A 23,967-nucleotide genomic window follows, 5' to 3' on the forward strand; every position below is an offset into this window, starting at 1 on the left:
TCACAATGCCCAGAGGGTGTCCCGGCATCACAGGAGAGGAGACCGCAGGAGGCATTAGACAGGCTGGGTAACCTACATGACCTAACCGCCCCCTCCCGGTTCTCCCTCCCTCCCAACCCCTGGTAGTGTAGAGATGTTAAAGTCTGCTTAAATAAAAGATGGGCTTTTAACTAAAACTGTTACAACTTTGACATGTTATTAGGCTATTAGATGGTTTATAAGAGTTTTAGGCAGTAGAGTTAATAATAGATAAGTAGGTCTATATATAATAATAGCCTAATCTGTTAGGAATAGATAAACATTGAATCATTGTCACTGTCCTGTTAGAAATTGCGTAATTCAAGTCTGGTATTGGAATAAGAGAAAACATAATCAAGAGACATTCAATCCAAGCTAAATTTATTATATGCAAAATGTATGTATGATAAATATGTTGGTTCGTATATGGGCTCACTGAAATACCACGCAGGGCAGACAGAGAACTAATCCATTGTTACAGGTTCTTCTTCAAATACTCTGACAGTTTTTAGTTCCCGCTCTCTGCTGGCCAATCAGAGTAGAGACTGAGCGTGGTTTAGACTTACTCAGCCTATCCGTTGGGGCACCGGCTGGTCCCAGCCTCTTGGCGCATCCCTGTTGCCAGGCATAAGTTTTTATCATAACAACCTGTAGAGTCAGCACTTTTTGCAGTACCCATGTCCTTGGACGGTTCACAGATCACAAAGAAGCAGTGTAGTCTCTGTGAGAAATACAAGTCTTATCTATAAGAAATACAAGTTTTATCTCATCCTAGCCCCTAACGTTCCTCACATGAATCACAGCCTGTTATGTGAAACAATTCATATCAGTACAGTATAAACCTTTTATGCTTGAATCATTAATGCATTCTTTGTAAGTTAGTCATCCCATCCAGTTATGAGAAAATAGAACCCCACAGTCCCTAACAAATAAATAAATACATTAAAACAATGTATTTATTTAAAACATTGACACATTCAATCATCAACAGTCAAGTCAGATGAATTGCACCACAATGATTTAGTTCGTGCTCATTTGCAGCATAGGCCTACAATACAACTGATCCAACGGTTGGATTCCATCCATTATAAACGGCAAATCATTAATACATAAACGTTTCATACAGCTATTACTTTGCACAACATTGTCAGACAACTAAGGAAGAGAATAGACACAGGAATATAAATAGATAGGCTATTAGTTTAAAAGTAGGATATTATTTTAGGATCAAAAGGAGCGCGTCATCCTCTTACATGCCACTGACCAATTTATATTCCGCTGTGTTTTGTGTTATAATTTCTTTCTCCAGGTTTTTTGCATTTGGAATGGCATGGTTACTACGGGAGATTTAGCTGTCATAATGCAAATGATGTAAGCATTTGTAGGCCAATTTTGTATCTGTAGAATTCCAAATTACCATGGCAATTATGCATCACAATAGTAGTTATATTTGGTGAAGGGCCTTTTAAGGTCAGTAACACAAGGTGCCACCGGTGGATTCAAAATATAGCCTAACAATTATTTAGTTGGCCCCAGTTGCATTTGCAAACAAACAATTTTTCTGTACTAAATCAATAACATGTAAACATCAACCCAAACATAGGGTGACAGTAAGCAATTGACAGTGATCCCGTGATGGGTGATTTGAAGGAGTCAGGCGCAGGAGGGTAAATCACAGAATAACAGGATTTATTCCGGAATACAGAGTTACGCAGAAAAGCGTCAAAACAGTCCAGTGCGCAAAACAGGCGCACTGGAACCAAAAAGGCACACAGGAAAATACCCCGGCGATTCAAAATACAAGGAGCTCCACCGAGCTTCACTATCCTCACAATAAACAATCATAAACAAAGACAAGGGGGCAGAGGGAACACTTATACAGGTACTGATGAGGGGATATGAACCAGATGTGTGTAATAAACTAGACAAAACAAATGGAATGATGAGATGAGGAGCGGCAGTGGCGACGAACGCCGAAGCCTGCCCGAACAAGGAGAGGAGGCAGCCTCGGAGGAAGTCATGACAGTACCCACCCCCCTTGACGCCCAGCTCCATCAGCGCGCCGACACCAGCCTCGGGGACAACCAGGAGGACGTGAAGCAGGGCGAGCTGGATGGCGATGGTGGAAATCCCGCAACAGGGAGGGATCGAGGTTATCCCTCACCTGGACCCAGCACTGCTCCTCCGGACCGTACCCCTCCCAATCCACGAGGTACTGAAGGCCCCCCACCCGACACCTCGAATCCAGGATGGAACGGACGGAGTACGCCGGGGCCCCCTCGATGTCCAGAGGGGGCGGAGGGACCTCCCGCACCTCAGACTCCTGGAGCGGACCAGCCACCACCGGCCTGAGGAGAGACACATGGAACGAGGGGTTAATACGGTAATCTGGAGGGAGTAATAACCTATAGGTAACCTCGTTTATTCTCCTCAGGACTTTGAACGGCCTCACAAACCGCGGACTCAGCTTCTGGCAGGGCAGGCGGCGGGGCAGATTCCGGGTCGTGAGCCAGACCCGATACAAAGACCGGGGCCTCACTGCGGTGGCAGTCTGCGTTGGCCTTCTGGCGACGCACGGCGCGTTGGAGGTGGACGTGAGCAGCATCCTGATTTACCCGTTCCACCTGCCCATTAGACTCGGGGTGAAAACCAGAGGTCAGGCTGACCCCCAAGACCCCCAGATGTTCCATGAACGCCTTCCAGACCCTGGATGTGAACTGGGGACCCCGGTCAGACACTATGTCCTCTGGCACCCCGTAGTGCCGGAAGACGTGTGTAAACAGGGCCTCCGCAGTCTGCAGGGCCGTGGGGAGACCGGGCAGAGGAAGGAGGCGGCAGGCTTTGGAAAAGCGGTCCACAATGACCAAGATGGTGGTGTTACCTTGAGAAAGGGGAAGATCAGTAAGGATCAATACAAGTGTGACCATGGCCGTTGTGGAACTGGTAAGAGCTGTAACTTACCCGCTGGGAGGTGCCTAGGTGCATTACTCTGGGCGCACACTGAGCAGGAGGAGACATACACCATCACATCCTTAGCCAAGGTAGGCCACCAGTACTTTCCGGTCAGGCAGCGCACTGTACGACCGATACCCGGGTGACCAGAGGAGGGGGATGTGTGTGCCCAATAGATCAGACGGTCACGGACAAGAGATGGCACGTACTGTAGCCCAGCTGGACACTGAGGTGGAGATCGCTCTGTGCGTAACGCCCGCTCTATGTCCGCGTCCATCGCCCATACTACCGGCACCACAATAAAGGAGGCCAGGAGTATGGGGGTGTTGTCAATGGGCCTCTCCTCTGTGTCGTACAGCCGTGACAGTGCGTCTGCCTTCATGTTCTTCGTACCTGGAATGTATGATAGAGTAAAATCTAACTGGGTGAAGAATAGGGCCCACCTGGCCTGGCGAGAGTTCAGCCTCCTCGCTGCCCAGATGTACTCCAGGTTACGGTGGTCCGTCCAGACGAGGAAAGGGTGTTTCGCCCCCTCGAGCCAGTGCCTCCACATGGTCAGGGCTCGGACAACAGCCAACAGCTCCCGATCACCAACGTCATAGTTCTGCTCCGCCGGGCTGAGCTTCTTGGAAAAGAAGGCACAGGGGCGGAGCTTGGGTGGCGTGCCCAAGCCTTGAGATAGGATAGCGCCTATCCCTACCTCGGACGCATCCAACTCCACTACAAACGGTAGTGATGGATCGGGATGGGCCAGTACTGGGGCAGAGGTAAACATAGCCCTCAGGTTACTGAAGGCCCTGTCAGCCTCAGCAGACCAGCGTTGCCAGGACGGCCCACCCTGCCTGCCGCCTCCAGACCCAAAAGATCGCCCACGACAGCGTGCAGGAGAAAGTCCTCTCGTTCCACTAGAGTGACACTGGCGCTGTCGTCCTCCACTCTCCCGGATCACCGCTCCACCCAGCTCCATCAGCTTGTGATCCGGGTTAGATGGGGGTGGAATGGGTGGGCCCCTTCCAGGATGTCCTCTAGTAGCCAGCAGGTTGTCCTACTTGATGGCCATGTCCACCAGTTGATTAAAGGACAACATGGTGTCCCGGCAGGCTACCTCCCTTCGGACGTCCTCTTGTAGATGGCACCGGAAGTGGTTGATGAGGGCCCGCTCGTTCCACCCGGACCCAGCCGCTAGAGTCCAAACTCCAGGGCGAAGTCCTGCGCGTTCCTCATCCCCTGCCTCAGGTGGACCAGCTGCTCGCCCGCCTCTCTACCTTCGGGCGGGTGATCGAAGATGGCCCGAAAGAGGCGAGTGAACTCTCCGTAGTTGGCTGCTCCTTCACTCCAGACCGCGTTGGCCCACTCCAGGGCTTTCCCCGAGAGGCAGGAGACGAGGGCGGACACCTTCTCCCGCTCCGATGGGGCCGGGCTGATGTTCGAATAATATAGCTCCAGTTGTAGGAGGAATCCCTGGCAGAGAGCAGCTGTCCTGTCAAAATCCTGTGGTCAGGATATATGGATCCCTCTGGGTGCTGGGGTGTGGGTGGCTGGATCCGGTCGCCCAGGTGGTCCAGACAGATCGGGTCCTCTCCTCTCCAGGCGTTGTTCGACCTGGAGAACCTGATCCATCGCTTCTCTCAAGCTGGCTAGAATTTTCGAATGCTCCCGGACCCGTGCCACGTCTCCAGGCATGTGCTCCTCTCCTGCTGACTCCATGGCGGGTGTGTGATTCTGTGATTCTGTGATTGGGTGATTTGAAGGAGTCAGGCACAGGAGGGTGAATCACAGAATAATAGGATTTATTCCGGAATACAGAGTTATGCAGTAAAGCGTCAAAACAGGCGCACTGGAACCAACAAGGCACACAGGGAAAATAACCAGACGATACAAAATACAAGGAGCTCCACCGAGCTTCACTATCCTCACAATAAACAATCACACACAAAGACAAGGGGGCAGAGGATCCCAGTGAGTAGTAGATTTGTGCCAGCACAGAGGGATAGGGAAACGAGTGATTTATATTTCAGTAAGGTTGGCTTCTTAGCATTCATAGCAATGGTTATCAACTGTATCGCAGAAATGGAACGTAAGTCACAGAAAATAGATGTTGCGTTGGCAGCTGCAGAGAAGTGTTTGGGTATACAAGATTTTACTTCAGAAGAGTTACACGGTGTGTTGAGGGGAAATGAAATAGTGGTATATTGATGGTGCAATTTTTTTCCCATTTAGAAACAGGAATAATGAAGATAATTTAATGTAGGTAGGCCATGACTGGCCTCACACTTCAGTACAGTAGGTGGCGGTGTATGCACCTTAAAGGGTGTATGCGCCTTAAAGTTGGATTCGATCCACCAACCCAATCCCAAAGGAGAAGAAGAAGAAGGCGTTTAGAATCACACACACCTCTTAGCTGAACAGCCGAAACAGGGTAAGGAAGGACTTGGAGAAATTCAACATGCAAAATGTATCTGATTACATCTATCTGAAAGCTTATGGTATTTAATCAGGGCATATTAATGGTGTATGGCAATGCTTCTTTGGATATGCGAAACAAGGGAATATACATGCTGATAGTCGCTTGAAGACTAACAACAAGTTTAGCTAGCTAGCTAACAGCTAAGCTTTCTTGAGTTGCATTCGAATAGTCTCGAAAACGCGACCCTGTTGGTTTTCGAGACTAAGGGTTGGTTTTCGAGACTAAAAACAAACGGTTCACTTACGCTCTTAAAAGGGTCAAATAAAAAAAGATAGCTAACTACAGTAGCTTGCAGTGAATATTTACCCTTTGACTAGCCAGAGAGATCTACGCATGTCATCAACGTTTACAAGTTGTTACAGCAAGCAAGATTTCTAGCTACAGTAGCTAGTTATTTGGGTGACAACTCAGCGTGGTGTTTTGTTACAAGAACCCCTCTGCTCTCTTGAGCTATGAGGAAGTCACGTGCCCAAAGTAGTTGTCCCTCTGTGAAAGGTGAGTTCACTGTCATTTGCTGTGTCAACATCAGTATGAGTTCTGTTGGCTATAGGTTTCTGTTGAGACATTACTTTAATTTGTTTTATGTGTGTCTTTCATCTTCAAGTTTAACGTTTTATTAGTCGTATGTACAGGGTACACATGGTATACACCGTCCATCGAAATGCTTACTTGCAGGTTCCTTCTCGACAATGCAACAACAATAAGAAATAATAGAAGATACGAATACGAACATAAAGTAAATGGTTCAGTAGAATAGAATACATTTTAAATTTAAGTATAGTACAGGAAGGCACAGTTTATACTCAAATATTGACATGTATTTTGGGGAAGGGGGGATTGGGGGTCAAGTGTTTAAATGGTGCATTATTTAGCAATCATAATAAGAGTCTGATAGCAGCAGTTGTGATGTGTGTGTAGCATGAATGTGTGGCTGTGTATGTCTTGTGTGAGTGCGTGCATGTGTGCTAAGGTGTGGAGAATCTGAGCCGGTGGTCAGTCCAGTTCAAGTGTTCAGCAGTCTGATTGCTTGTAGAGAGAAACTGTCTCTGAGCCTGTTAGTGTCAGATGTCATGCTCTGATACGGTCTGCTTGATGGTAAGGGAGTGAACAGCTCGTGGCTGGGGTCCTTGATGATGCTGCGGGCCTTCCTCGGGCACCATTTCGAGTAGATGTCCTGGATGGGTTGGAGCATTGTCTCCGTGATGTACTGGGCCGTCTTCACCACCCTCTGGAGGGCCGTGCGGTCGTGGACGGCGCAATTTCCATACCAGGCCGTAATGCAACCGGTCAGGATGCTCTCGATGGTGCAGCAGTAGTATTTGGAGAGGACCCGGGGTGGCATGCCAAATTTCTTCAGCAGCCTTAGGAAGTAGAGACGCTGTTGCGCCCTCTTGACAAGAGTGGTGTTGTTGTTGGTCGATGTCAAGTCCTCGGTGATGTGGACGCTGAGGAACTTTAAACTACTGACTCTCTCTACTGCAGTTCCGTTGATGTGGATCAGGGTATGTTCCCTCCTCGGCATCCTGAAGTCAATAATCAACTCCTTTGTTTTGCTGACGTTGAGGAAGAGGTTGTTGTCCTGGCACCACATGCCGGTTCACTTACCTCCTCCCTATAGGCGGACTCGTCGTTGTTGGTTATCAGGCAGACAACCGTTGCGTCGTCAGCAAACCTTATGGAGTTGGTATCGGGCCACGCAGTCGTGGGTGAACAGGGAGTACAGCAGAGGGCTGAGGACACACCCCTGGGGGGGCCCTGTGTTAAGAGTCAGTGTGGAGGAGGTGTTGTTGTCAATCCAGTCTGTGGTTTGCTCGTCAGGAATTCCAGGATCCAGTTGCAAAGGTGGTTTCCAGACCCAGGACTTTGAGCTTGGTGTCGAGCTTGGAGGGAACAATGGTGTTGAATGCTGAACTGTAGTCAATGAGCAGCATTCTCACATAGGTGTTCCTATTGTCCAGATGTGTTACGGTCGTGTGAATAGCGATGGAAATGGCATCTTCTATGGATCTGTTGGAGCGGTAGGAAAATTGGAGTGGGTCCTGTGTGCCTGGCATGCTGGCCTTGGTGTGGGTCATGACCAGCCTCTCCAAGCACTTCATGATGACAGTGGTGAGTGCGTTGGGGCGATTAGTCATTTGGGCATGTTTTGCTTAGGCACTGGGACAATGGTTGTCTCCTTGAAGCAGGTGGGGACTACAGCCTGGGACAGGGACATGTTGAAGATGTCAGAGAAGACGCCTGCCAGCTGGTCAGCAGCACACACTGACGACGCGGCCAGAAATGCCATCTGGGTCGGTTGCTTTGTGAGTTCACTCTTTTGAGAGTTTTACTCACGTCAGCCTCGGCGAGTGAACGCACCTGGTCATCCAGAGCAGCAAGAGTCTTTCTGGATGGCTTGGTATTGTCTGCCTCGAAGTGAGCATAGAATGAGTTAAGCTCTTCTGGGAGGGAGGCTTCTGTAGGCACCACACAGCTGGATTTGCCTTTGTAGTTCGTGATAGTCTGTAGTCCATGCCACATGCGTCGTGAGTTTGAATTATCAAATATCATTTCAAGTTTGAGTCTATATTGTCTTTTTCCGTCCCTAATGGATTTGCGGAGCTTGTACTTGCTTGCCTCCGAGTCATCAGGGTTTGTTCTGCTGACATTGAATGCTGCAGTACGGGCTCTCGGCATGGTACGGATATCTCCATTCATCCAGGTTTTTTGGTTGGGGTATGTCCGGATTGTTATTGTGGGTACAACATCATCAACACATTTCTTAATGAAGCCTGTGACTGACGATGTATATTCCTCAATGTTGATGGATGAGTCCTGGGTGGATGAATCTTTGAAAATATTCCAATCAGTATTCTCAAAACAGTCCTGCAGCGTTGTTTCTGCCTCCTCTGTCCAGCGCCTCACTATTCTCTGTGTTGGTGGCTCCCTCTTGAGTTGCTGCTTGTAGGCACAGAGAGACGTGATCTGATTGGCCGAAGTGGGGGCGTGGGATGGCTTTGTACGCTTCACAGATGTTTGTATATACATAGTCACGCACATTTTTTTTCTTGTGGTGCAGGATACATGTTGGTGATAGTTAGGGAAAATGTGTTTTTAAACGTGCTTGGTTAAAATAACCCGCAACAATAAAGACTGCTTCCGTGTGTGAGGATTCTTACTGGCTAATGATCTTACACAGTCCGCTGAGTTCTGCCTTGGTATTTGCTTGTTGCAGTATGTACACAGCTGTGATAATAACACACGTGAGTAGTGGGGTCGGCATTTTAGCATCAGAAATACCAGGTCGGGTGAACAGGAGCTCAAGATGTTTTCAACTTCGGTACACCAGGAATTGTTGAGGAAACATCCCTCCGTTCGATCCATAAGCCGCCGTTTGATTCATACGGAAAATGGATTGAAGCCTTGCTCTAAGTTCACAAAGTGTATTTCTCCCAACACAAGGTGCACCTTTGTAATTATTATTCGGTTTAATCAGCTTCTTGATATGCCACACCTGTCAGGTGGATGGATTATCTTGGCAAAGGAGAAATGCATACTAACAGGGATGTAAACAAATGTATGCACAAAATGAGAGAAATCCATTTTTTGTGCGTTTGGAACATTTTTGGGATCTTTAATTTCAGCTCATGAAACATTGGACCAACACTTTACATGTTGCATTCATATTTTTGTTCAGTATGATAGCGAAATCACATAAATGCTGCTAACTTAATGCTAATGAGTGAAAACAAACCAACTAATTGAAAAGACAGGCAAATCCAGCTCATAAAGTTATTCAAGCATAGCTAGTAGCTACCGAAATGTTTTTTTCGGTGAGTGTGGACATTTTACAAGCGAAAGTGAATGAGGGAAATTGTGCAAATGAACAACGTTGTGATGCATGCTTTTCTAAAGGAAGAGCAGCATGTGTACACAGAGCAGAGGGCAGAAGAATGGAAGAGAAAATTAAACGCTAGTAGGAAGCACAGGGAAGAAATGGCAGCTGTACAGACAACTCATCAGAGCTCTTTGATTTCTGGCAAAAAGCCATTATAAGATTCACTACGAACATTTAGTAGTGAATTGCATACAAGTGTAAGCAATCTGCTTTATCGCCTAAAGAATTGCTCAAGTTGACTGCAGGTATTAACTTAAAAAGTTGCAACAAATATTCACATTTATTGAAAAACCATCCTGTGGCTTTTTCCAAGTTACCCTGGAATACGGTATATAAGGTATACCGCCCAAGCCTATTAGCCAGCAGAATACTAGGATGAGGAGGCCGTGTAGCCCGTCTTTTCAGCCTAGTTTGGAATCCCCTTTTCTTCGTCAGGTAAGCCCGCTGTGCGGGGAACAAAGGAGTGAATGTAGTATTTCAGGTCTGGGAGGCTGAGAGAAGTGTGTAGCTTCCGACTCATGATCCAGAAGTGTTTGTCGGTTGTAGGAAATTATTGCATCAGCATTCTGAGCAAACAAAGCAATAACAAAAAAATAGCCATAAAAAAAGCTACGTCGAGCAGGAACTGGTAAGACGTGCACCCTCCTCAGCGCAGCCATCTTATCATCTGCTACTTGTTCTTCTTCTTCAGCGCTGAGGTCGTTAACCCTGATGATTGTACGTCAGTTCACCAGCAGAGGCGTCACCTCTCATCTGTGTGCCCGATTTAAAGAGCCCCGGACCCAGAACAGACAGGACATGGCCAGACCCAGCTCAGGTAGGACTGTGGTAGTCTAGTACACACACTTGTTTTTCTATCCTCGTTGCGACCTAAAATTGATTTCCATTCAAAATCCTAATTTCTCTAACTTCTACACTTAACCCCTAAAGCTAACCCCAACGCCTAACCCTAAACCTAACCCCTTAGCTTGAAATAGCCTTTGTCCTCGTGGAGATGTGGGAAATGTCCTAACGAGGGAAAATCTTCCATGTTTTACTATCGTTGTGGGGACTTTTAGGACAGAAGAAGACGACCACACAGACGCACACCTTCTGCTGTGTGCTTTACTTTTTTGTCTGTCTGTGTGTCTGTCTGTGTGTTTTCAGACCTAGCAGCGTTCCGAGAGGTGTTCTCTAAAGCCAAACATGTGGCAATCTTGACGGGATCAGGGGTTAGTGCTGAGAGTGGGGTCCCAACCTTCAGAGGAGAAGGAGGCTTCTGGAGGAAATGGCAAGCCCAGGTAAACGCACCCCATTGTGCATCCTAAATGGCACCCTATTCCCTTTATAGTGCACTACTCTTCTACCCTCTCCATCCCCTATCTTGCACCTCTCTCCTTTTTTCTTTCCTTGTTTCTCTCTCTCACTTCCCCCTTTTCTCCATCACTCTGTTTTTTTTTACCTCACTTTGTCGTCGTCCCCCAAATCAGGACCTGGCCACCCCTGGTGCGTTCAGTCAGAACCCGTCCAGGGTATGGGAGTTCTACCACTACCGCAGGGAGGTGATGCTGACGAAGAGCCCCAACTCTGCTCATATGGCCATAGCAGAGTGTGAGGCCAGGCTGCAGAAACAGGGGCGCCGCGTCACCGTCATCACCCAGAACATCGATGAGCTGCATCGCCGAGCCGGATCCACCAACATCTTGGAGATACACGGTACTGTAACCACGGCAATGTCACTCAGACTGACTTTCACTGTCCTGACTAGTTAGCTAGTAGATCCACGGTAATAATGCAATGTGACTTTCACTGTGTGTGCGTCCCAAATGGCACCCTATCCCCTATGTAGTGCACTACCTTTGACCAAAGCCCTACAGGTGGTGTCATCTTCTAGTGCACTATAGGGAATAGGTGCCATTTGGCACGGAACCTGTGTCTGACTAGCTAGTAGTTGTATTGGGGGACTCATGTTGTTATTAAAGTGTAGATTTAGAGAAGATTGTTTAAGGCCAGTTTCACTCCATTGTGTAATAGTCAATCCATCCTGGGTACTCACACTGGGCTGTAGATATACCATACAAGCTTTCAGACTGCGGCTGTTCCCGACCCCAAAAAAGATCTTGGTCAACCGAGAGTTTAAATATATTTTTCCATATATAGAGACACACCTTATGTGTTTGAATAAAAGCAACTACATCTGCACTGAGCTTGTGTGATACTTTAAGCACACTGTTTGATTAAATAATTAAGACACACAAATGACTAAAAGAAGAGCCCAATGGTCACACCGTGTTTTAAAAAATGACAGCGAGTGCCTGTGTGACTGGCGCATGTTGTCTGTCTCTCCTCCCTACTGCAGCGAAAAGGCACCACAGCACAGCAAGTGTTTATTGCGCTGTCCATGCTGAACCTGCAACATCATTTCAGCCATTTAGTTTCTTACTCGTTTCTGACTGAAAAGTTCTGTTACCGAAATCCCTAATTTGTTTAGGATAAACATTCCCTAAGTTACGGTATTAAGACTTAACAGGACGCGCTCTTAGGCCTACAGCTCGATGGTGGTTATACAAGGCTACTTATACAAAGCCTACTAATAATAACGACATTACTTATTATTATAATGATGATCTTAATAATAATTGTAATAATAACAAGAAGGAGATCTAGAAAAAGGAGGGTATAGGAGCGAGAGCTGCTTGCGTATTATGTGTGACAAACCGGTGCTGTTAGATTACAATATACATTTTCTGCCTGTTTGGAACAGTGTAAACAACACTAAATAAATTATAATTTAATACCAGTCTGTTCTAATGAAAAACAATTGTTAAGCCTTTATTACAGCATAGTAAAGATTAAAAACAGACAAATCTGAGAAATTGCTTTATCCAACATTTTGCTGTTGCATGAGGGTTGGTGCTCATGGAATCAGTAGGCTATTAAACAAACACCCAATCAGGCAATAGAAGCAAGATCTGTCTTATATGGATGATTTATAAAGCCAGGCACATTTTAAGTTAAGCATTTGATTATAGACCTAATTAAGTTGGTTTGCTCTCTCCTCAATTAGGCTAAGCCCTATTCGCACGGAACTAGTATTACTAGATAACGTTGGTTAGGTAATTGTTACCCCAGAATATCCGTTATTCCAGAGGACGATTCGGACGGGATTCGTTTTTTCCCAACGGTAATTCTTTCTATTTTTCCAATAAATTGACAGTTATGACAGCAGCCTGGAGATTTTTTTCTAGCCGTGAAGATAATTCAACAAGTCCAGGCAATAACAGGGCTACACTGATAACTCGTGCTTGGTTCCCAAGTCTCTAAACCATACCAAACCATCTTTTGATATAGTGTCGACATAATATTTGAATTGAGGAAGTGTGATCATAATCCTTTGGATATTTTAGCGATCCACAGTAGATGACCTAAATTCCCCCCCAGCCTTCGGATGTGAGCCAAACAGTGCACTTGAGATGTGTTTTAAGGCTAGGGATGCGAAAGTGAACTTATCATTTCCAAACGTTTACGTCAGTTGTATGCTGCTTTGCAATCTATTAACAGCAAGGATGACATTAAATATGCGCAATATTTTTGGCTGATGCATTTGGCAATATTCAATGAATACGCACAAAACATATGAACAAAAGCATTCACTGTGAAAGTTGATAGATGTAGGCCCTTCATATATAGGCTATGCGAAGCACTTCATGCAATTTATCAATTCAATTATTGTTTTCTTGCTCAAACCGTGAGCAACACCTGTCAAACTCAGACATTTCTCTCAAAACACAGGGATGCCGATTCGCACGGGACTAGTATTGTCAGAGGACCTTGGAGTTCGACAAAAAACAGTAGGATATTCTGGCTGAAATTGTTACACTGCTGCCATGTACAAATTACTGACATTTTTTGGACTGGACAGATATGGTGTTTTGTGCTTTTGCACATAATTACATTACATGACCACCCCCAGTAAAACTAATTCTGTTCGAATAGGGCTTAAGGCAAGGGCTGTTTCCTCATCTCTGCTGCCTCCGCCGCATTGTTCTCAATCCCAATATGCTGGTTAATTTAGCTATTATGCACATAGCAACATAGGGAAAGGTGCCAATTCTACGACGCGCTGAAGATTATGTTTCAGAACCGCGGACAACGACCATATACAGACATCAAAACTATGAAATAACACATATGGAATCATGTAGTAACCAAAAAAGTGTTAAACAAATCAAAATATATTTTATATTTGAGATTCTTCAAATAGCCACACTTTGCCTTGATGAGAGCCAAGAGTGTGCAAAGCTGTCATCAAGGCAAAGGGTGGCTATTTGACCCCCCCTTTATTCAGGGACATATTATTCAATTTCTCAAGGACATTGAGACTTGTCCCGAAGCCACTCCTGTGTTGTCTTGACTGTGTGCTTAGGGTCATTGTCCTGTTGGAAGGTGAACCTTCGCCCCCTAGTCTGAGGTCCTGAGCGCTCTGGAGCAGGTTTTCATCAAGGATCTCCCTGTACTTTGCTCCATTCATCTTTCCCTCAATCCTGACTAGTCTCCCAGTCGCTGCTGCTGTAAAACATCCCCACAGCATGATGCTGCCACCACCATGCTTCACTGTAAGGATGGTGACAGGTTTCCTCCAGACGTGGTCCTCTGTAGCTCAATTGGTAGAGCATGGCGCTTGTAACGCCAGGGTAGTGGATTCGATCCCCGGGACCACCCATATGTAAAAATTTATGCACGCATGACTGTAAGTCGCTTTGGATAAAAGCGTCTGCTAAATGGCATATTATTGACATTCAGGCCAAAGAGTTCAATCTTGGTTTCATCAGACCATATAATATTTTTTATCATGGTCTGAGAGTCCTTTAGGAGCCAAACGGGTTGTCATGTGCCTTTTACTGAGGAGTGGCTTCCGTCTGGCCACTCTACAATAAAGGCCTGATTGGTGGAGTGCTGCAAAGATGGTCATCCTTCTGGAAGGTTTGCCCATCTCCACGGAGGAACTCTGGAGCTCTGTCAGAGTGACCATCGGGTTCTTGGTCACCTCCCTGACCAAGGCCCTTCTCCCCCGATTGCTCAGTTTGGCTGGGCTGCCAGCTCTAGGAAGAGTCTTGGTGGCTCCAAACTTCTACCATTTAAGAATGATGGAGGCCACTGTGTTCTTGGGGACCTTCAATGCTGCAGACATTTTTTGGTACCCTTCCCCAGATCTGTGCCTCGACACAATCCTGTCTCGGCGCTCTGCGGACAATTATTTTGACATCATGGCTTGGTTTTTGCTCTGACATGCACTGTCAACTGTGGGACCTTATATAGACAGGTGTGTGGCTTTCCAAATCATGTCCAATCAATTGAATTTACCCCAGGTGGATTCCAATCAAGTTGTAGAAACATCTCAAGGATGATCAATGGAAACAGGATGCACCTGAGCTCAATTTTGAGTCTCATAGCAAAAGGTCTGAATACTTATGTAAATAAGGTATTTCTGTTTTCACTTTGTCATTATGGGGTGTTGTATGTAGATTGATGAGGATTTTTATTTATTTACCGTAATCAATTTTAGCATAAGGCTGTAACGTAAAACAAAATGTGGACAAAGTCAAGGGGTCTGAATACTTTCCGAATGCACTCTATATACAGTACCAGTCAAAAGTTTCAACACATCTACTCATTCAAGGGTTTTTCTTTATTTTTACTATTTTCTACATTGTAGAATAATAGTGAAGACATCAAAACTATGAAATAACACATATGGAATCATGTAGTAACCAAAGAAGTGTTAAATATATATTTTAGATTCTTCAAAGTAGCCACCCTTTGCCTTGACAGCTTTGCACAGTCTTGGCATTCTCTCAACCAGCTTCACCTGGAATGCTTTTCCAACAGTCTTGAAGGAGTTCCCACATATGCTGAGCACTTGTTGGCTGCTTTTCCTTCACTCTGCGGTCCAACTCATCCAAAACCATCTCAATTGGGTTGAGGTTGGGTGATTGTGGAGGCCAGGTCATCTGATGCAGCACTCCATCACTCTCCTTCTTGGGTCATTGTCCTGTTGAGAAACAAATGATAGTCCCACTAAGCGCAAACCAAATGGGATGGCGTATTGCTGCAGAATGCTGTGGTAGACATGCTGGTGAAGTGTGCCTTGAATTCTAAATAAATCACAGACAGTGTCATCAGCAAAGTACCATCACACCACCTCCTCCATGCTTCACGGTGGGAACCACACATGCGGGCATCATCCGTTAACCTACTCTGCATCTCACAAAGACACGGCTGTTGGAACCAAAATTCTCAAATTTGGACTCATCAGACCAAAGGACAGATTCCATCTGTCTAATGTCCATTGCTCGTGTTTCTTGGCACAAGAAAGTATCTTCTTCTTATTGGTGTCCTTTAGTAGTAGTTTCTTAGCAGCAATTTGACCACGAAGGCCTGATTCACGCAGTCTCCTCTGAACAGTTGATTTTGAGGTGTGTATGTTACTTGAACTATGTGAAGCATTTATTTGGGCTGCGATTTCTGAGGCTGGTAACTCTAATGAACTTATCCTCTGCAGCAGAGGTAACTTTGGTTCTTCCTTTCCTGTGGGGTCCACATTAGAGCCAGTTTCATCATAGCGATTGATAGTTTTGCGACTGCACTTGAAGAAACTTTTAAAGTTCTTGAAATCTTCCGTACTGACCTTCATGTCTTAAAGTAATGATGGACTGTCATTTCTCTTTGCTTATTTGAGCTGTTCTTGCCATAATATGGACTTACCAAATAGGGCTATCTTCTGTATACCACCCCTACCTTGTCACAACACAACTGATTGGCTCAAACGCATTAAGAAGGAAATCAATTCCACAAATGAACTTTTAAGAAGGCACACCTGTTAATTGAAATGCATTCCAGGTGACTACCTCATGAAGCTTGTTGAGAGAATGGCAAGAGTGTACAAAGCTGTCATCAAGACAAAGGGTGGCTACTTTGAAGAATCTAAAATAAAAAATATATTTTGATTTGTTTAACACTTTTTTTGATTACTACATGATTCCATATGTGCCATTTCCATAGTTTTGATGTCTTCACTATTATTCTACAATGTAGAAATTTTTTAAAAAATTAAGAAAAACCCTTGAATGAGTAGGTGTGTCCAAACTTTTGACTGGTACTGTATGTAAATGAGATTATCAATAAATGTTGTCCGTTAATTAAAACAGGCTGTAACACAACAAAATGTGAAATAAGTCAAGGGGTATGAATATTTTCAGAAGGCACTGTAGGCTTATAGCTATGTAAAGAGCACCCTCTTTAGGACAAATAATGAAATGCAAAGAAAGTCAATCTATTAACTGCTTTGTTCCCAGTGCTTTTTCTCCACATCTTATATTGGACCTTTTTGGTGGTTTAAATGCCGATAGAAATACATTGGTAAAAGGCTAATATCGGTCAGGCTCTACATGCAACTGAAGGTATCTTCATAGTCCCTAAAGCCAAAAATAATACTAGGCAACGCACAGTAATGTATAGAGCCATGATGCATTAATCTCCCTGCCATCTCAAATCACTCAAGCAGGCAGCAAAAGTAGCTTTAAAAATCTAATAAAACAGCACATCAAAGCACAACGCCTCTGACCTAAATAGCTGTAGCATATACCTCCCAAGCACATCTGGTGTTTGGGTTAAAGATAAGATGTGCCTTTGATATCAGGGCCTGCTCAGAGAAAGCAATTTTAATCAAAGCCTCAGTAGAATAAGGATGTACTGCTCCATATAATATGATAGTCTGGTCAGTTTACTGATGTCTGTCAGTAGAGCAAAGTTTTATTGAAGTGTATTCTTATTTTGTGTGTGACTGGTGGATGCTGCTGGGTGTGAGTGTGGTGCGGGGAATGAAAATGGTACCGGAGGAAACTTCGTATCAAGGAAACTTGATTTATTTTATGAATAAGTCCAAAGGCCATGCACTATACCTTAGCTAACCCTTTACGGGCGGTAGATTGTAACACATTACGCTATACCCCAGTTAACCCTTTATCGGCGGTAGACTGTAACACAGCAAATGTTTGGTTTAGTTCATTTCTATGCACTAGACAGGGCGAAGGACGTAAGTGAAGCCCATCTGCCGATAATAATGACTCTGATGATTCATAATTTAAAAAGCTGATAATTGTGCATGTGACTTGATTGATGTGAATAATGATGGTGATGATGGTGAGAGCTCAGTAATTGTTACTTTGTGTTTCGAAAATCTCAATTGTTTCCATTTCTATAGTCGTGATCAAATGTCGACCTTTTACTATATCTGAATATTTTTGCATATACTGTCGCCTGTTTCCATAACTGATCAAATTTCTGTAGGATATAATATTCTGCCCATTTGAATGAATATTTTAGGCCATAGCCTAAAAAACGGCCGTACATGATTTAATGAAAAGCAGGAGACACACGCAGCATTGTTTCACATTCTTTAATAGGCCACATCTTGACGTATTGTACAAACTACGTATGTCGTTTTGCTCGACAAAAACCCACATAAGCTCTCCTCTTTTGTCTTTGTGACCAGGCTATATTAGTTGTGGTCATATTTTCTTTCTTACTCTCTCTCTGTGACCACAGGCAGTTTGTTTAAAACCTGCTGTATGAGCTGTGGTCATGTTGGGGTTAACCACAAGAGCCCCATCTGTGATGCCCTGGAGGGCAAAGGGTAAGTCACAGTCAAACTCAGGTCAGCAATTCCTTGGTGTTGTTACATGTAACTATACAGTAACAGTATTTATTGCCATCTCTCTCTCTCGCTTGCTCTCTCTAGTGCTCCAGACCCCAACACCAGTGATGCTCAGATCCCGCCTCATGATCTACCCAGGTGGGACCATAGCATTATGAATTAGAATACTTAGTCAAAGTAACTTAATAGGGTCTCTATGGGTGGGACAAACTCGGTTACATCTTGTATAGAAATGTAAGATTTCTTGGCTTGAGTTTGTTCATATCTTCACCTTTTTAGATGGCAGTTGATCACAATCATATTAATTGTTGTAGATTGTCATGTTGGGAACGTGTTGAAGTGGTCTAACTGTGTCTGCCTCACCAGGTGTGAGCAGGGTGGCTGTAGTGGTCTGCTCAGGCCTAATGTGGTCTGGTTCGGGGAGACTCTGGACTCCGACATCCTGACTCGCGTTGAAGAGGAACTAGACCTCTGTGACCTCTGCCTAGTGGTGAGGGAGTGCATGTCTGTCTGTCTGTCCGGGTGTTTGTGTTCTGTCTTTCTTTGTGTAATTTATATGTGATTTTTCTTTTTGAGACCCTGCAGAGATTTCTCAACAATATAAAAAAATAATAATCACAAGATGATATGTGCATCTTCCTCTTGTGTTTTAGGTAGGTACGTCCTCCATAGTGTACCCAGCAGCCATGTTTGCTCCCCAGGTGGCGGCTAGAGGAATACCAGTAGCTGAATTTAACATGGAGGAAACACCCGCCACCATGCGCTTCAGGTTATACACATACTGTTGTCCAGTTTCTCCTAGTCCCGGGGACCCAAAGGGGTGCTTTTTTTGCCCAGCAATAACACACTTGAATCAACTAATCAATTCATCATCAAGCCTTGGGTTACTTGAACCAGGTGTGTTGGGGCAAAAACAACAATGTGCACCCCTTTGGGACCCTAGGACCAGGATTGGGAAACACTGCTGTCGCTTCATAGTAATGATTCCCTATAACATCCTTTAACACCTGTGTCTCTGTGTGTTGCAGGTTCCACTTCCACGGCCCCTGTGGGACCACCCTGCCCCCTGCACTGGCACGCCACGACAATGAGCCCTGACTTCCCTGGGTCGAGCCATAGTGCAGTTTACACAGACCGGACTCAAATGCTGGATGGGTGTGCTCAGGGGTGTATTCATTAGGGTAAAGCATTTAGCAACAGTTAACGTTCTGCATTGAAAACAATCGTTTCTTATTGGGCAATTTCAGGTTAGTCGCTGCTCGTTTCAGCCATTTGGTTCCTAATGAATACACCCCAGTTTTGTGAATGTAATGTATGCTATAGAAAAAACACTGTGCTGACAATACCCCACACTCCCTAGGCTACCACTCTGGATTTGTGTTATTGCGTAATATGAAAACCCATATCATGTCAAAAGAATAAGTCACAATTATGACATGTAGTCCGCTATCTCAAGCACAATGATTCCTTTTCCCTTTGCATAGGCATATTCATCCAATATCAATGCATTAGATCATGGTGGTCGTTGCACGTTAGATGGTACTTTTATCATATTAAAAAGATGATATATAAAATGTGGAAGGTTCATATCCGACCGTAGATGCTTTTTAAATCAGGTGTGTGTGCTGGCAGTAGTGGGCAGTGTTTAGCTATATTTGTTATTGTCTGTCTACAGAGCATGGGAAAATCCCTGATTTACTCCTAGCTGATGCATCTAATTGCCAGTTCATTGTAAAAGAGAACGGGTTCTCAATAACCTACCTGATAATACATTAACAACTATTTTGGTCAGTTTGAGTGGTTCTGAAGCCTGGTCCCACTTTACTTTGACTTGTAGTATATGAGTGTTCATTGATGTGTCTGTGCCTTCAGGATGACTGGGTCAGGGTTGGAGTTGAGGTTATGATAAAAAAAAATGTCTAGTGATGCTGTGTGTCCGTCTCTGTGTGTTATTGCAGAGGATCATGTTTATGTTATCATATTTTATTAGACTGTTTTAAGAACAAAGGGAAATACCAAATGCTGTTGCTTTTTAAAATCACGCTCTTTCTGTGTGTTTTTGCCTGCATGGCATGTATGAAATTGTGTGTCCAGCAGTTGGTGGTCACCGTGTGTCATGGTACGCTCTGGAACTGTCAAATGAAATGATGTACAAACCCACGCTTCAGTCCGCATCATCCACTGTGTGGGTGTGAGACTGAGAGACATACACACTGTTTGGGTGACGTGTGTGTGTTAGGGTTGGGCTGATATATGATAAAATCGATATTTGACATTGACGGTGTTTGGGAAGTCAGTTGTACAATTGAATGCATTCAACTGAAATTAGTCTTCCGCATTTAACCCAACCCCTCTGGGTTGACATACTGTGAGGCGCAAGACAATACTCTATTTGAACTGTGCAGTTTTTTCAGCTAGGCTGTATCAATATGCTCAAAATGAAGTCTAAATGAATCAACTAGGCCTTATTTTTTCGCCCTAAGAGTATTTTTTTCACGAGAAGGCAACTATAACGTCATAAATACGCACTAAAATAGCCCCGTCTGGAATTATTAAGTCATTAATGGCGCAATACACAGTGTTTGGGTGATGTATATGCTGTTTCTGTGCAGTGGGGGTGTTCCAGCCAGCTTGTGACTGTCAGGGGAGATATGCACCTCCAAGAGTTGATGGGATTCTAGTTGACTCTTCCGGCTGTAGCCTGACACAACCCAATCCCGACCTTGTCAGCTAGCTCACCACCCAGTCTTCAGTATCTCACACACACACACACATTAGTGGTGCGCGTGTCAGTTATACATCTGCAGCCGCCGACTATATGTGATAAAGTGGAAATCTGAGATCCGAACCAAACCTAACCCTCAAATATAGAAAATGCGCTGTAGGCTACAGTCGGAGATGGCGGAACGATGTTTTGACAGTGGGTGCAGGATTTTCCCCTCTGTAATTTAGATATCATTCTGCTTATAATTTCCGATATTTTGGTAGGCTATTTCAAGAGCTGGGACTGTAAGGTTCTATCTGCATTTTAGCCCAAAATTAGTTATTGACGTAGCCTTGTTCTGTTCATTGGTGTCTACCTATATAGTAGCCTACTCTAAATACCCCAATTTAATGTTGATACAGTCAAAAGAATACAATATAGTAGTATTTTAGTACTCCTGAGTGGCGCAGTGGTCTAAGGCACTGCATCGCATTGCTAACTGTGCCACTAGAGATCCTGGTTCGAATCCAGGCTCTGTCGCCGCCGGCCGCGACCGGGAGACTCATGGGCGGCGCACAATTGCCCCAGCGTCGTCCAGGGTAGGGGAGGGAATGGCCGGCAGGGATGTAGCTCAGTTGATAGAGCATGGCGTTTGCAACGCCAGGGTTGTGGGTTCGTTTCCCACGGGGGGCCAGTATATAAAAAATATGTATTCACTAACTGTAAGTCGCTCTGGATAAGAGCGTCTGCTAAATGACTAAAATGTAAATATAAAAATTGCTGACACCATTCAAACCAATTAGGGGTTGGAACTTTAAAGCCTATTATCTCAATCATGTTTTTGCAGACAGAATCAAATGGATTTATAAAGCCCTTTTTACATCAGCAGATGTCAAAGTGCTATACAGAAACCAAGCCTAAAACCCCAAACAGTAAGCAATGCAGATGTAGAAGCTGAAATGCTATAGTCCCAAGCTCTCGATTTTGTTAGTCAATGGTCTATAATTAGATACATGCAGCTTCTCTTCTGTCATCATATGCTGCTCGAGAAGACTAAATAAAGCCTTTCTCACCAGAATGTCATACATCAATAGAATGAATGATTCAATCTAGTTGACCTGAGCCGACTAGGTGAAAAATCTGTTGATGTGCTCTTGAGCAAGGCACTTAACTCGTATTGCTCCTGAAAGTCGCTCTTATCGGGTGTCGTAAATGATAAAGATCGCATCACTACCCAGCTAGCACAGTGGATCTGGGCCGATTCCGGCTGAGAGTCGGGGCACTCCACTGAGAGTCATACTCGGCCGACGTCATGTGGCCCGAGTCTGGGCCGCCTTCGGCATTATTACTTATGGCTAGGATGCGGGGATTGAGCTCGGGCCGATTCCGGTGTGAGTTATCTGGCCCAAATGTATTACTTGGGGTTCGATCAGCCGATTGTGGCTACTCTGGCATTGATTACAGGGGCTGCTTTATATAATTAACATTTCATTATTTATTTATTTTTCCATATTTTCTCGTCTGTGATCAAAAAATAAAATTAACATTTAAATAAAATTATTTGAGTCTTTCCTGTTTAAGTAGTATTTTGATACTTTGTGCAAGGAAATTGATCAGCATTAATGGGGCCTCCCGAGTGGCGCAGCGGTCTAACATGCTGACCACACAGCAAACATGTTATTCAATCATTGCACCCACACTGCTCGCGCGCGTCAACGATCGTCTGCATGGCTAGGCACTAAAAAAGAACTTGGTTTTTATTTGTGACGCGCTGCAAGTCCCGCCTCTCCCATCTCATTGGTTTTTAGGAGCATATACCCACGTGGGTGATTGAAAGACGAACTGAGGTCCACACTCCAGTCCAGTTGGTGGTGGTAATGCACCTTAAAGTTGGTTGCCAACCGCCATATAAACTCTGAAGAAGAAGCCATTACTAGAAACAAACTCTGTTTACACTTTTATCTGTGGATTAATTGTCAGAATAGATTACCTTGTGCATTTCAGGTAAAATAACAACCCAATGTTTATATCCCAGGACAAATTAGCTAGCAACAGCAAGCTAGCTAGCTAAATTGACAAATGTTAAATGCTTTTCGACCTGTCTCCAAATTAATATAGTCGGTTCAGAGTTCGTTTTGATATTTCAACCTGCGTGTCCTGATTGCGTCTGGTGTGGGTGGACAAAATCAATATGCGCACGCGGTCTGGTCAGCATGTAACATGCTAACCAGATCGCGCGCGTGCGTCCTCCATCGCGCGTAAGTTGATTTTGCCCCCCGATTCTGTGCAGTCATTCATTTTGATTCCGGGCAATCAGTTCCGGCCCCCCGGAAGAAGGTCCATTCCTCATTGCTAGCTGGGTAACTGGCCATTCACATTCTCTCAAGATGCTCAAATAAATATTGTTCCTAAGTCAAAATGTACATTTGGTGTATAATTTTACTGCAAGAAATACATAATTCTGCAGGAGTTAATATTATGGCTATGTGAGAGGTTATAGCCCTAAAGTCAGTGTCCATATTTCAGTTTACATTTCATCTGAACAGTATGCTACAGTTCCCTTGAACTGCCTTAGGCCTGTTTGAAGTCTCTGTCTTGTGACTGTAGAATTTCTATAGCACCTCACAATCATCACACAACATAGCCACCAATGCTATCATCATCCTCTTTTACCACTTCACCAAATCTTTCGCAAACATTAGCCTACTTTTCTGGCCCTCCCTTCTCATAATTTTCAACTCTCCATTTCACACTTTTTCTCTTGGAGAATTAAACTCCGGCATTGTCCTTTTTGCCTCAGTGGATGACATTAACTTTTTCTGCCCGTTCCCAAAAGCATTTGGCGATTAGAGTGTAGGCTATTTTGCGTGCGTACAGTTAGGCCCTGAAGTGGAAAAAAAAAGAATGAAAGAAAAACGTCAATGTAGCCTACAGATATAAATGGCACAATAATGATGCATCTATGGATTTGTTTTTATGTATTGTTTTCTCTTTACTCAACCCACACGCGACCCACCCGCCCTTTTAATCCACACAATATTGAATCTTCCTTATGAGTTAACCCGAGCCTCACTAACACACAAACACACACAAACTCTACAGATTCCTATTCCTCTTGAGTCTGGTTGGGCCTAGTTTGGTTTCTGCTCATTCTACTGGTATTTGCTCATTCTACTGGTATCTAAGTCATAACCTAGCCTCCTGTCCTCTTCTCCTTCTGGCTCCTGTCTTCCTCCTGTCTTTCTTCCTTCTCT

General features: G+C 44.6%; 1 protein-coding gene across 3 annotated transcripts; it reads left to right on the plus strand.

The window, feature by feature from the left end:
• The first annotated feature begins 5,317 nt into the window (after positions 1-5,317).
• On the plus strand, positions 5,318-19,935 carry LOC121540479 (NAD-dependent protein deacylase sirtuin-5, mitochondrial). Of its 3 annotated transcripts, none has more exons than XM_041849381.1 (9): positions 5,318-5,389; positions 10,006-10,131; positions 10,461-10,594; positions 10,784-11,009; positions 17,901-17,988; positions 18,094-18,147; positions 18,376-18,499; positions 18,663-18,778; positions 19,038-19,935. In XM_041849381.1, the coding sequence occupies exons 2-9, from the start codon at positions 10,026-10,028 to the stop codon at positions 19,105-19,107; spliced, it is 918 nt and encodes a 305-aa protein (XP_041705315.1). In that variant the 5' UTR covers positions 5,318-5,389; positions 10,006-10,025; the 3' UTR covers positions 19,108-19,935. The 3 variants fall into 3 exon arrangements, with proteins under 3 accessions (XP_041705315.1, XP_041705314.1, XP_041705316.1); XM_041849380.2 differs by lacking the exon at positions 5,318-5,389 and adding an exon at positions 5,840-5,932; XM_041849382.2 differs by lacking the exon at positions 5,318-5,389 and adding an exon at positions 9,651-9,749.
• Positions 19,936-23,967: the final 4,032 nt, after the last annotated feature.

The sequence above is a fragment of the Coregonus clupeaformis genome, chromosome 26, assembly GCF_020615455.1.
Source record: "Coregonus clupeaformis isolate EN_2021a chromosome 26, ASM2061545v1, whole genome shotgun sequence".
NCBI lineage: Eukaryota > Metazoa > Chordata > Actinopteri > Salmoniformes > Salmonidae > Coregonus > Coregonus clupeaformis.